Here is a 13388-nt window from a genome sequence, read left to right on the forward strand (position 1 = left end):
TTGCGTTCCTTCTTCGAATTTGTGTTATCATTTTTGTCCTGATTTTCTGTGCAACACTGATGATAATTACTTGAGGAAGAAATTTAATACCAGCTACTTTTTATTCTGGCCTAAAAGTGTCAATTAAGCTTACATGACTCAGAATTTAAGAACAAATATTAAAAAAAAAAAAAGAACAAATATACATGGCAAATCCTTAAAGTTCTAACTTACTTTCCAAGAGTTAAAGGGCTCTGTGTTCACAAAGGACTTACCCTGGGTAGAGGGATCCCAAAGATCTTAACAGAATATAGACAGTTTCAGTAAAGATTCTTAGTCATTATTTTTATCCAAAAGGGCATAGTGAATTCAATTCACTTCCTTAATTAACAAGGATAAGATCAACATTGAGGCGAAAGCCCATTCATAATTGGGTCCAAGGGGATACAGGAGAGCAAACAATAGATAATCCAAATAGACATGAAGACATGACAAACATTCCAAAATGTTACCTGACCAGATTTCCTAAGCTGCAGCCTGATAAATGCAAACTGCACTGTAGACACCACCTAATCTGATTTAACAACCATTTTGAATAAGATTAGGATTAACTATGGCTAATGAGTTTTTGGTTCCTAAATTTCTTATCACAGCGAGCCTTTGCATATGAGACTGTGTCTCTGTGCCTCCTATCATCTTTGAGCACCCTTTGGTTTCCTTCAGTTATCTTAGCAGCCTGCCCTGTGTTTTGTAAAATCATCCCATTTTTTATGACACGCTGGCTCTGCTGATTAGCCTACACGTTTGGAATGACTCGAGACTAGATTGCCATGGCATGAAATCTGTTTATTAGCACTCTGTAAATTGTCTGATGGCTATCAGAGTTGCTTCTTGTTTTCTTCTTCTAAGTCTGCATGAAAATGCCTCTGTTCTAATATTTTTTTTAATTGAAATAATCCTGGCTTGCCTGTTCATTGTTATTAGTTTTGTCTAATCCCTTACAACACACATGCAAAACAAAATGTGTCTTTACAGCTACAGTATAACTTTTATCTGCTAGAGAAAGACTTATTACACTTCTCTTTGCTCTCAACACAGAGACACTGCAATGTTAAACTTCCATAAAAGTAAAATACATTTTTGTGTATATTTGTACTTTGGAATAATATTTCATGTCAGACACCTCAATTTCAGTAAAAGTTGAGAATTGCTTTTACTGTAATTTCAGTGCTTTCATTCCTTTGACAAAATTCAAGGACCACATTAAAGTGAGGAGAGCATATTTTACATTGCTCTCTAATATTTAAATATATCATTAGCTCAATGGATTGTTGACTTTGAAATGCCATATTTTTTACTGCAGAGCGTTCTGAGTATGTCAGGTTCAACAATGCCAGGCTATTGGCTGTGCTTACCTAATTGTTTTGCATTTGATGTGCTCTGTTGACATGAAATGCATAAAAGTTTGGTGCTTATTTTCATAAGCTGTATCTACCCACATTTGTGCATGTGTGTGCATGGATGACATTATCAATATTCCTCAGTTTCCTTGTTGTGCTATAAAAATTGTCATCTAAAATATTTAATAGTGCAAATTACTTAATCATTCAATAGGAAATAAGGAGTAGTCTTCCACCATTGCGATTGTATTTTATCCTTATTTTCTATATTTGAAATACTAAGCTGAATAAAAGTAGAGCATTTATCATGCCCATTATTTTACTGATATTTTAAAGAGGGCTTCTTTAGAAAATATTTTAATCTTATTATATAATTTTAATTATCAGCATGGAGACGTTTGAGACTGACATTATCTTTATGTCCTCTAACCCCCATTTAGGAATATATTTTAAAGCAAGTTGCAGCAACATACATCAAGCTTGGATGGCCAAAAAACAATTTTAATGGATCTCTTGTTCAAGCATCCTACCAACATGAGTACTGTTTTATTTTCTTACTCGCTTCTTTTCCCCCAGAGCTGTACAATAGCATACTTGTAGTACCATGGTGACTTCAGCAGCATGAGATGATCTGTCTCTCATTCTGCATCTTTCATTTCCCTTTACTGGGAGGCCTGCTGATGTACTCATCAGTGCACAGTTTCCACTACCTGGCACTGAGAACAAAAGCATGTCTTTGTCATGTTTTAATACAAGATCATCCTTTATTAGTAAAGGGGAGATTCGAACCCGTGCCCCTCACTGTATTATTGTTTCCAGAGAAGACTTTTTAGTATGCATAACTTCTACTCTGCCTAACCATCTCTTCCTTAGCAAAATAGGATTTCTGTATCTGAAAATTATTTTTGTGCTGATTATTTACTTCTCTATGGTTTATGAAATAAGTTATCCTTTCTCTCCGGATAATAACACTGCATTTTAATTGTTTTTCCCTTTGATGGTACCTAGAGAGCTACGTCGAGAAGTTATAATGCTGGCATGCAGTTTTGGCAATAAGCACTGTCATCAGCAGGCATCAACACTTATTTCAGATTGGATTTCCAGCAACAGGAACAGGTAAATTGAACCAAATCCTATATTTCTGATATGATTTAATAGTGCTCTCAGATTCTCGGTTGATACATTGCTTTTATCAACTGGAGAAAAATAAGACAAGGAAAAACCCTGCAAAGCCGTGTTTCAGGTTCACAGCTTACAAGGTAACAGCACAAAAGCGGCAATACACTTATTTTTGGAACATTCTGTAGAGTTTTAAACTAACTTTCTTAATGTAGGCCCTTATTCTCATAGATAAGGTGTCAGCTTATTTTGAATTTGGATAGCTTTGCTATTCCGTGAGAACAAAATAATTTTATTTAGGCCAAATTCTAAGGTTCTTTACAAAGGTTGCGGTATTTATTCATAAAACACTGTGAGCATATGATGTAAGTGAAGTAGCATAACAAACGTTAATATTAAAAACTAAAACCAAAAAGGTTATAAAAAAGATCTTTACTCTTTTAGTGACCCTTGACAGAGACCTCAAACCTGTACCTTATCTTGGAATTTCACAATATAGGATTTTAGTACATAATGTGATGTTAAAATTGTTTGATAGAACTGCCTTTGATAAAAAAAAAAATACTATTCCAAATGTCACTTGTTAATGTTAATGAAAAGAATATTAAGCATAAAAAAATTGAGGATCATGATCTTTTCACTACAGTTTTTAACCCTTCTTATGTGTCTTTATATTTCCAAGGACGTTGATGTTCCATTTCTTATTACACTTTGGGCAATTTATAATCGCTCTTTCCCAGTATTTGGCCCCTGTGTTAAGGAGAGTGAGCTTAGAGGGGTGGAAGCTAGGGGAGAGTTTTATTCAGGTGGTTCTATTTTGCAAGCCACGATGGGCTTGTCCTTGATCTGAGTGTCTGAGATGACTCCATGGGAACAGAGAAAGGGACTTGGTCTAGGTGAGCATAGAGAACCACAGAGAGTATAACCTGCTTAGGAAACAAATTGGTTTTTGTCTTGTCGAAAGTGACCTAGGTTTAAATGTAGTATCTAACTGACTCCAGATCAGAGCATAGCTATCCTACTTTAAAAATCTGTGCAAGAAATCTTTCACTGCACTACTGAGTAATTAGTCCTACTATCTCACCTTCTTTATCATGGTCTTTTTTGCTCTTTAAGTGAACTGTTTCTGGTCTTACCCTGAGCCAAGAAGGAAAATATTTTATCACTATCATCTTTCAATTGATCCATCATGTACTTGACAGTGATTAAATCTGTCACCAGTCTTCTCTAGAACAAAAACATTTTCATATATTAACTTTTACTAATGATTATCCTTTTTGTGAAGTCTTCTGAAAACTATTAAACTTGAAAATAGTAAAATGGAAACTTTTTTTCCTTTTTTTCTACTACCTTCTTTAATTCTACCGCATATAGTTGAATGACAAACACATAAAAATTTATGCAAAATCAATACATCCATAATAAGATACATAATCGTAAATACATATGAGAAGAAAAGTTGAAAGGTATTATTTAAATATTGTGGTCTCTATTTTCTTCCATTTTTTGATTATTCATTTGTTTATTTGTTTCATTTTGCTACACATGCCTTTTCTCAGACCCAATATTTGTTTGTTAACCCTTTAATGAATTTACCCAAGTTAAAATGTATTCTTAAAATTTTATTAAAATAACACATTCACCATTGCATTAATGTCATTTCTATAGAGAGTATTTAAGCCTACTATAACTTAGTACCTTTCAATTTTTTTTAACATTTATTCATTTCTGAGAGACAGAGAGCAAGCATAAGTTGGGGGGCGCAGAGAGAGAGGGAGACACAGAATCCGAAGCGAGTTCCAGGCTCCAGGCTGACAGCACAGAGCCCAATGCGGGGCTCAAACTCACGGACCATGAGATCATGACCCGAGCTGAAGTTGGATGTCCAACTGACTGAGCCACCCAGGCACCCCACTTAGTACATTTAAAACTACAGCTATTGAGAAAATGCTATTTTTTTAAATAGTTCATCTATGTAGCAAAATTTTACTGAGCAACTCTCAATACCAGCTTGTGGCAGAAAGCAAAGAGAAGAGGGAGAGCTTAAAATGAGGAGAAAGTACAGCTCTATAAACAGATAATTGTTCTTTGAAGCAAGAGCCAGGACAGGGTGTGAACACCAAGAAAGGAGGATTGCTGCCTTGGAAGAATCACATTCACCCTCCTGAGGAGTGAGCAGGATCCTGATGGATGGACAAGGGCAGGCTGGAGGCAGGGGCAAGTGCCCGAGTCCCTACGGTGGGTAGACGGGGATCCCAAGGGGAAGGAAGGCACATGGACTGATGCCTAGTTTAATGAGTGCAGCACGTTTTGACTTGTGAATTTGAACAATCCATCACTCCCAAAATTCCCTTATAAATGAAAGTTTACATGGAAGTTGTCAGCTCATTTCAGTTTTGATAACTGTGCCATTTATTTATGGCAAAATAATTAAATTGGGGTCTAATACTTTATGGTTCTTTTGTTATTTCCTTCATCATTTTTATATTCTCTGCTTTGCTTTCTTCTACAGCTGGGTAAGTAAACATACTAAGTGGAACTAACTCTGCATTTACTAAGATTTGCTCAGCCAACCATATGACATGTCACTACATACATAAGTGACCTCCTGCAGTAAGGCTGGCTGGTACTCACCTGTGTGTGAAGATCAGAGATTTAATCTGTATTTTTTTTTTTTTTGATGACAGCTGAATATTAAAACAATAGTGTAATCCTGTAGTTGATGCTGAATTTAACTTTCTTAAATTGAATCAATGAAGAAGACAAGGTTTCTTTTTAAATGTTCCTGAAGTAATACACCAGGCAGTTTTGTTTGTTTCCTTGTTTGTGTTTAATGGGAACATTAAAAACCATCTTTAAAAAAAGCCCTGGGAGATGCTGTGTATTTATGCTAATAAACTGAAAGGACACTGAGTCATGGAATTAGCAGAGATTGCAAATCTGGGGTGCTGTGCTACTTTATGACCTCATCTTGATATGCTGGGGAGGTAGGTCAAGTCAGTGACATTGGATTTAAGAAAATAGAATGGATTTGAAAGTTGGTGCAGGGAAAGGTAATGGAACCAAAATGTGCATTGAAAAGCTAGAGGATGGTAGCAGCAGAGAGAGAGAGAGAAAAATTCAAGAATTACAGTGAATGATAAATTGAATGAGTTGACATTCTGGTCCCTATTAATATATTCAAATGCTCCAGTGTGTTGAATTGTAATGGTGATGTCATGCATAAAAATGGATGAGCTACATTCAGGTCTTGTTAGGCTGTGATTTGGGCACTGAGTTCAGCAGAACACCACATTTCAGAAAAGAGACAAATTGCCAACCATTCAGTAGAGAACAATACAAATGATAAAAAGATCTTGAAAACACGAGCTGCAAGAGGAGGTTGTGAGACCTGAAAATTGCACTCTGAAAAAAAAAAAAAAGACAAGATGATAGCCTTGTTATGTATAAAAAACATAATGAAAAGGACAGAAATTGGTTTCTTTCACTGATTGGTACAAATAAACAAGAAATAGTTGGCATAAGCTTCACTGAGTAAAATATAGGGATTATATTATTACTGCAGGTGAATTATTATTTAAAATTTCTGTAGTAAAACACTATTGGGATTGTACAGTTTAACCATACAGAGATGACAATATGGTAATATGGGGTTTTATTTAATAAAAAATTTAACCTTAAATTAAATGTGTATCCACAATAACACAACCTCTTAATTTTGGAAAAAAGTGTTATTTTTCAAATAATGTCAAAAAGTAATATTTAAAGCTTTAAGCCAATACAGAGTAAAAATTTAAAGTATTTCATTTCATTTCAGGGGTAGGGTGAGGGCCAGGGGCAGAGGGAGGGAGGGAGGGAGAGAGAGAGAGAGAGAGAGAGAGAGAGAGAGAGAAAGAGAGAGAGAGAGAGAGAGAGAGAGAGAGAGAATCTTAAGCAGGCTCCACGCTCAACATGGCGTCTTACACAGGGCTCGATCTCACAATCCTGGGATCAGGACCTGAGACAAAATCAAGAGTCAGACACTCAACCAACTAAGTCACCCAGGTGCCCCAAGTATTGAATTTTAAAAAGTATTCAATAAATAGTGATATTCATTCCCTAACATCTCAATTGATAACTGGTATCATCACTTTACTTAAAAAATATCTTGGGAGTACATAGGTGACTCAGTGGGTTAAAAGTCTGACTCAGCTTGATTTCAGCTTGATTTCTCACGGTTCATGAATGGAGCCCTGCTTCAGGCTCTGTGCTAATGGTGCGGAGCCTGCCTGGGATCCTCTCTCTTCCTCTCTCTCTGCCCCTGCTCCACTTGTATTCTCTCTCTCTGTCTCTCTCTCTCAAAATAAATAAATAAAAATTTAAAAATATCCTGAAACTGTGGAATACCTTATATATTATGGGCTATCAAAATGTATATTGAATTGAAATGAATTGGACATTTATTTTGAAATGGAAAAGTTAAGGCCATTCCATAATAAAAATTATAAAGTAGAGGAACTTCTCTGGTGCTTTGGAACATACATAATACATAAACTTCACTACTCATGCAATTAATTATGTTACTGATACTATTGTCTTTAATGATGATGATTGTAATGAAAAGTATAGTTGTTTATTGACTGGTTAGTACATTTCAGGTGTTGGACTAACTGTTTTTTGTGCATGATCTCCTTTTTATTTCATATTTATAGAAAACAAATCTAAAACTCACATAGGCTGTACGACTTGCCAAGATTATATAACAATAGGTAGTGGATCTGTGTCTCCACTCCCAGACTGCATGTGATTCTGTCGTGGTATATCAAATTACCGTATATCAGTAATATATGTTCAAAAAAGGATTAAAAAACAAAGAAAGGGTAAAAAAAAGACAATCCAACAGAACTCAAGGACTCTCTATAATGAGTATAAGCAACAGTTTTATGTAGGTAGTGCTCAGGAATCAGCCTGTGGTTCTCAAATCTGGTCATGTATAAGGATCATTGGGAAGAGCTGTGAAACAGTTTGCTGGGCCCCACCCCCAGAGTTCTGATTCAGTAGGTTGAATGGGGCCCAACCATTTGTACCCATAACAAGTTTCAGTATGATGCTGATGCTGAATCAGCTGGCCTGGGGACTATGCTTTGGGAACTACAGGTATAGGGAAAGGCTACTGTCTTCAAAGTCAAAGACACCAGTGATCAAATTTCAGTTGTGCCATGGAACGACCTGAGGAAAATCACTTGGTTTCATCATCTGAAAAATGACAATAATATTAGTAACCAAACAAGTCATGAGAATTATATGAAAGAATGTCTGTTTATTAATTAGCTTTTATAGGAAATCATTAAACATGAATCATCTTTGGAGTTGCCCTCTATTTGTTTTGACCATACCCTGTGTAATAGATGGTATGAGTTTTATTTCTTTTTTTAAGTTTATTTATTTTGAGAGAGAAAGAGAGGGAGAGAGAAACATGCACATGTGCACAAGTCGGGGAGAGGCAGGGAGAAAGAATCCCTAGCGGGCTCCGAACCGTCAGCATGGAACCTGACATGGGGCTTGATCCCACCAACCATGAGATCATGACCTGAGCTGAAATCAAGAGTTGGCTGCTTAACCACGGACTGAGCCACACAGTGGCTAACCTGGTGGTGTTAGTTTTCAATGGGGAAGGTAGGAATAGGTATAGAATAGAGTGGTATAGAATGCTTCAATATCAGATCTTCTCTGTAAGTTTTGGGGTTTTAAGCATGTGACCTGTAACATAAAATACGGAACAAAATATTACCATAGAGATCTTCAATTAAGAGAATGGGTACGTTTGCCGTTTTTCTCTTGCTTTAAGAAATACTGCCTGGCTTGGCCTCTAGGTAAATATTTCTTTGTACACCCTCCCTTTAATTGGCTGCTCATGTCCCTCCATCAGGCATAGCTCATTGTATCTCACAGGAAAAGAGCTCCAGTTAAGGTCCTTTCCTTTGTGTCTCCCTCTGTCCATCAATGTTCACTTTTCTTATGTGAGAACACAAAGGGGGACAGACAAAAGGCTCTTTTTGCTACGGTCTGTGTGTCTGGTTCAGAAACTTCATGTTTTCTTCCCCTAAAAACATAGATCCTAACTTATTGTCCATGTTCCCAAGTTATTATGGTCCTATTCCCTTTGTTCTTTATGATGCTTTTTGTATTCTTCTTACTATAAACTGTCCTGTGATAAGTTTTCATAAGCCAAAGTTATACCAGCCAGACCTGCCATTTTAGTGCTCAGTTACCAGCACAAGCATTTTGCAGACAATGCTGGGTGAACCCAGCAGGGAGTCTGTACAGAATAATGCAAAGGACAGGGCTGCCCAAACCTTGGGCAGGGGGGTGGGGGGCAGAGGTGAGGAATCCGGTTTGCTCCTGGTTTGTCATTAGACAGCTGTGGCTTTAGAGGAGTCAGTGTTTACTCCAAGTCTCAACCTTGTTTCTAAAGCAAGGGCAGTGCCCCCAAATCATCAGTGCTCACATCAGATATAACAGTCCAAAATTTAATACTTACTGTGCATGAACATAAAATCATACATCTTCCTTATGATTTGTCAACTTCTGGTTCTCCTTTGATTATTAGTATATAGTTATTTGATTATTATAAAGCTTAAAGGGTATGTCTTCAGTTATTCATGTGTTCGGTAAGTATCTATCGAGCAGCTACTCTGTGTTGGAACTGTGCTAGATGCTAGACAGTGGGAAGGCAAGGTTCCTTCATTCAGCTAATGCCAGCCCCATTACTTACCTGGCACTGGGAATATGTGGTTCATGCCCTGACATACCCCAAAGGTTTGTGGTGGGGGCAGGGAGAGAGTGTAGGAGGGAGACCGGGATTGTTCAGAGCAATCACACAAAACTAAAAATGAAACTCAGAGAAGCGCAACCAAGAAACATGTGCTGTTCTGAGAGACTGTCATAGGGGATTTGACTAGATCAGAGAGACAGGGAAAACTTGCAGCCCTGAGAGCTAGTGGTGGAAATGAAGCCACATGGATATATTTGACTGAGGAAGGAAGACTGAGAGGAGTTAATGATTGCTTGGATATAAAGGGGGAAAAAGGAAGGCATTCATGACAACTCACCAGAATAATCCAATAGAGCTCAAACGTTTACACATATGAATTGCCAGAGATAACATTTTTAAGTCTACATCAAAAACTCTCCACCATATGTGAAAGTAATTGCAAGGATTTACCTTTCAGTATAGTGTAAATAGACATTTTTCAACAAAACTCTTTCAAAACTCTAAATGTATCCAATGGAGTTGAAACACCCTAGCTATTTTATACCTACCATTAGCCATTTAAAAATATGATTTATGTTCTTACTTAGTAGCCACACATTTTATATTATTCTTTTCTCACCAAATTGTATTCTAATATAGGATATTTTTGCTAGAAAATCCTTTTGGATCACCCTATCATACTTTTCTGCAACAAGAAACACATATCACACATACAGACACACACATACACATAGTTTTTTCATGTCATAAGATCCTGTGTTAATTTTTTTTCTAAATTGAGTTTTCATTATAATGGTTACTTGTATATGATTGATCAACATAAACACATGGCAACCTTGATAAATAATCTCCTAACATAAAAATAAAAATTGTTAAAGATGTAAAATTTGAGATTGGCCTTTTTATTTCCCAGTTTATATATTCACAGACAAATATTACTCACTGCTAGAATAAGAAAAGTATCACCATGTTTTATGTTAAAGTAGAAACTTAAAAACTTTTTTTATATGTTTTATTTATTTTGAGAGAGAGAGAGAGAGAGAAAGAGAGAGAGAGAGCGCACACACCAGTGGGGGAGGGGCAGAGAGAGAGGGAGACAGAATCTGAAACAGGCTCCAGGCTCTGAGGTGTCAGCACAGAGCCCAACATGGGGCTCAAACCCATGAACTGTGAGATCATGATCTGAGCCAAAGTCGGACCCTTAACCAACTGAGCCACCTAGGCACCCCATTACCGAGAAACTTTATACAGAAAACTAAATAGATAGGAATGGAAGGTGTTATATTATAGCAATGTAACACTTCTTTTGTCTTTCCGAGTGTTGTGCCAAAAATTACATAGGAATTGATCACCAAAATTTTTAAATTATCACCTGACAATTTGCTTGGGCATTTCTTCAGATTTTGTGGAAACAAAGAATTAAAACAAAAATGGAAAAGTCATTTTCTAGATATCAACATCAGTATTTTGACTTTTTACTTGATATTGCAGTACAATGCATCCTCAGAAGATACAAGATGAGTGAATGAGAAATATGCCTTTCTCCTGGAAAATGAGGGAACGTGGAAGAAGGGTTTTTATGAAAAGAGAAGTATCTATATGAAAGTTTAGAATGTGGAACTTAATTGCTGTAACACTACCTATAGCCTTAAAGGAATAATGAATAAAGACATTCTTTAAGAAGTCTTACCTGCAGAGACAGGAACACTTCATTTTAAAGGCCATGGGACTAGGATGTGGGTAGAAATGGCAAGAGTGAGAGATATATTAATTTGTCTAGGGAGAGAATATAACGTAGGGAAAGAGTTCAAGGTGAAGAATTGAGAAATCACAATATTGAACAGCAGCTGGGTAAAATCCAGACATGAGTTATAGCCCTTGAAGCTTAACATTTCCAGTGTATTCTAAAATTGTTTTATTTCCTCTACCAATTTTCATATTTTTAAATTTATTATTAATCTTTTTCACTATAAACACAATCTATTTAAAGATGGAGATCTATCTGTAGATATAAATATGTAAAAATGGTAGTCTCAAATATGTGTAGAATTTATTCTTATAAATGTCCCCAGAAACCTGTATAATTCTTAATTTTACTTTCACTCATTTCTCCTTGAAAAATACAACTATTTGCACTCTATTTTGCCTTATAAAATAAGTTTAGTTCAAAATAGATTTTATGATTTTCTCATGTGTATTTAAATTTTAACTCAAAGCAGGGGCACCTGGGTGTCTCGGTCAGTTAAGCATCCGACTTCGGCTCAGGTCATAATCTCTGGAATAATTTACAATTACCATAAAAATCATCACCATCCTTCACAACATATTTAACATGCTACGTCACTCATCATGATGGATGCAGTGGTACAGGACCAGGTTCCTGGGTCCACATTTGGATAACGGTATATCTGGTTGATAGCAGACTTGGTTTTTAACTTTCAGCTTTATTTCTAAAACAAAGTAGTATAGCATAGTTCTTCCATAGTGATACATATTCTTAATCAGAATTAATTCAGACTCTTACAATACTTGACTCAAGTACCACATATATCTTGAGCATCTCAGGCATCATTCTGAAAGACCCTAGAGATCCAATGATGAACCAAAGGAAACGGTTTCTGCCTTCCTGGAGCTTATAGCCCAGTGGAGTAGAGTGTGACTAATCGGATGTCATAAGAAACACTATAAGATTTTAACTGTATTGAGAAGCCAGAAGGGAGATTTATAAGAAAAGGACAATTTGACCTGTCAGTGAGACTGACATTCTGGCAGAGTGACAGCTGACCTGAGGCCTACAGGAAAAACACACATTCCTCTGGCAAAGGGAGAAAAGAGATGTTAAACAAAAGACACAGTGTACGAGAATGGCCTTCTTCTTCAACATTGTTTCTAAAGATTAAAATCTTGGTACTTTCCAAAAGTTTAGCTGTTTAGGCAGAGTATGTACTGACCCAAGGACACCCTTAGAAATCTTGCAATTTTTTTTTTCAGTTAATCATGTTTGTTGTGTTTATATTTGCTGAGGAGAGCAAAAATCCCAGTTAATTGATTATGCACCTTCATCAAAACTTTAGGAATTCTCTTTTCTAAAATTAGAGTGTGTTACCAAACAAAAGTGTTCTGGAAAAGCTACATAGAAGAAAAATCATATATGAAATGTAGGAAGTGTGCCTGCTATCTGAATTAATACAAGTGTGAATTCCTTTGTCAAACTAGAAATCTTCTTCATAACCAGCAATCCTATCTGATTTGTCATTTGCATAAGTAGAGGTCATATATTAAGTAGTGGCTACACCTATATAGAAACAAGGGCCTTATTATCTATCTTTTCCTAAGTTTCTCTGGAATCACACTGAAAGTACCACCTCTCCTGGCCATTTGGAGAATTCAGTACGTGCTAGTTGAGTTCAGTCCATCACGGGAAAAATATTCGACTAAATGACCTACCTACTTGAGGAACTAACTAATCTAGATGTATTTTTTTAATTTACTTTTTTGGTGTAGCAGGAACTTTAATTGCCTCAAGAGCTAATATAACTTCATTAAGTGCGTATTTCTATTCATTTTCTTATCATCATATTTAGTTTTTAATCTAAATACATTAACGATTTTATATTCTAATATAAAATTCAGAAACAATCTTACGCTCTTCTTTTTCCTGACGCTTTTGGCTTTTTCCTGACATTTAAATTTAAAATATATATATATATATATATATATATATATATATATATATATATAATTAAAAAAAAATATATATATATATTACAGCCATGCGTAGAGGCGAGTAGTCAATAGTATTTTTTCAGGTATTTTAATTTTTACAAAAGCATGCTTTTGAAGGTGACTTGATTTAATTTAACTGTTTTTCTTTCCAGTATGATTGGTATTCCCCCCCATTTCTGCCAATAGTAATCTTCCTATCATGCTCATATTGTTTGCCTGATATTATACCAATTTCGGGCATAACGCTATTGAACTTTTGTGCCATCTATCAAAAGATATGCTTATTGATCACTTATAGAATGGCTCTATTTTAACCACCTGCCCGTTTGTCACAGTACAAGTGCTAAGTGAGTATGGATTTACATGGACAACACAGGGAGCAAAGTTGATTAACTCACAGTAGTGATCAT

The 13388-nt window shown here is 36.0% G+C and overlaps 1 protein-coding gene across 1 annotated transcript in view; it reads left to right on the top strand.

The window, feature by feature from the left end:
- TRHDE (thyrotropin releasing hormone degrading enzyme) overlaps nt 1-13388 on the top strand; it is a 378788-nt gene that overhangs the window by 343620 nt on the left and 21780 nt on the right. Inside the window, exons 14-15 of the mRNA XM_027071244.2 lie at nt 1820-1917; nt 2388-2495. Of these exons, the coding sequence (XP_026927045.1) occupies nt 1820-1917; nt 2388-2495 (206 nt within the window). The remainder of the gene's footprint in view (nt 1-1819; nt 1918-2387; nt 2496-13388) is intronic.

The sequence above is a fragment of the Acinonyx jubatus genome, chromosome B4 (genome assembly GCF_027475565.1).
Source record: "Acinonyx jubatus isolate Ajub_Pintada_27869175 chromosome B4, VMU_Ajub_asm_v1.0, whole genome shotgun sequence".
Lineage (NCBI taxonomy): Eukaryota > Metazoa > Chordata > Mammalia > Carnivora > Felidae > Acinonyx > Acinonyx jubatus.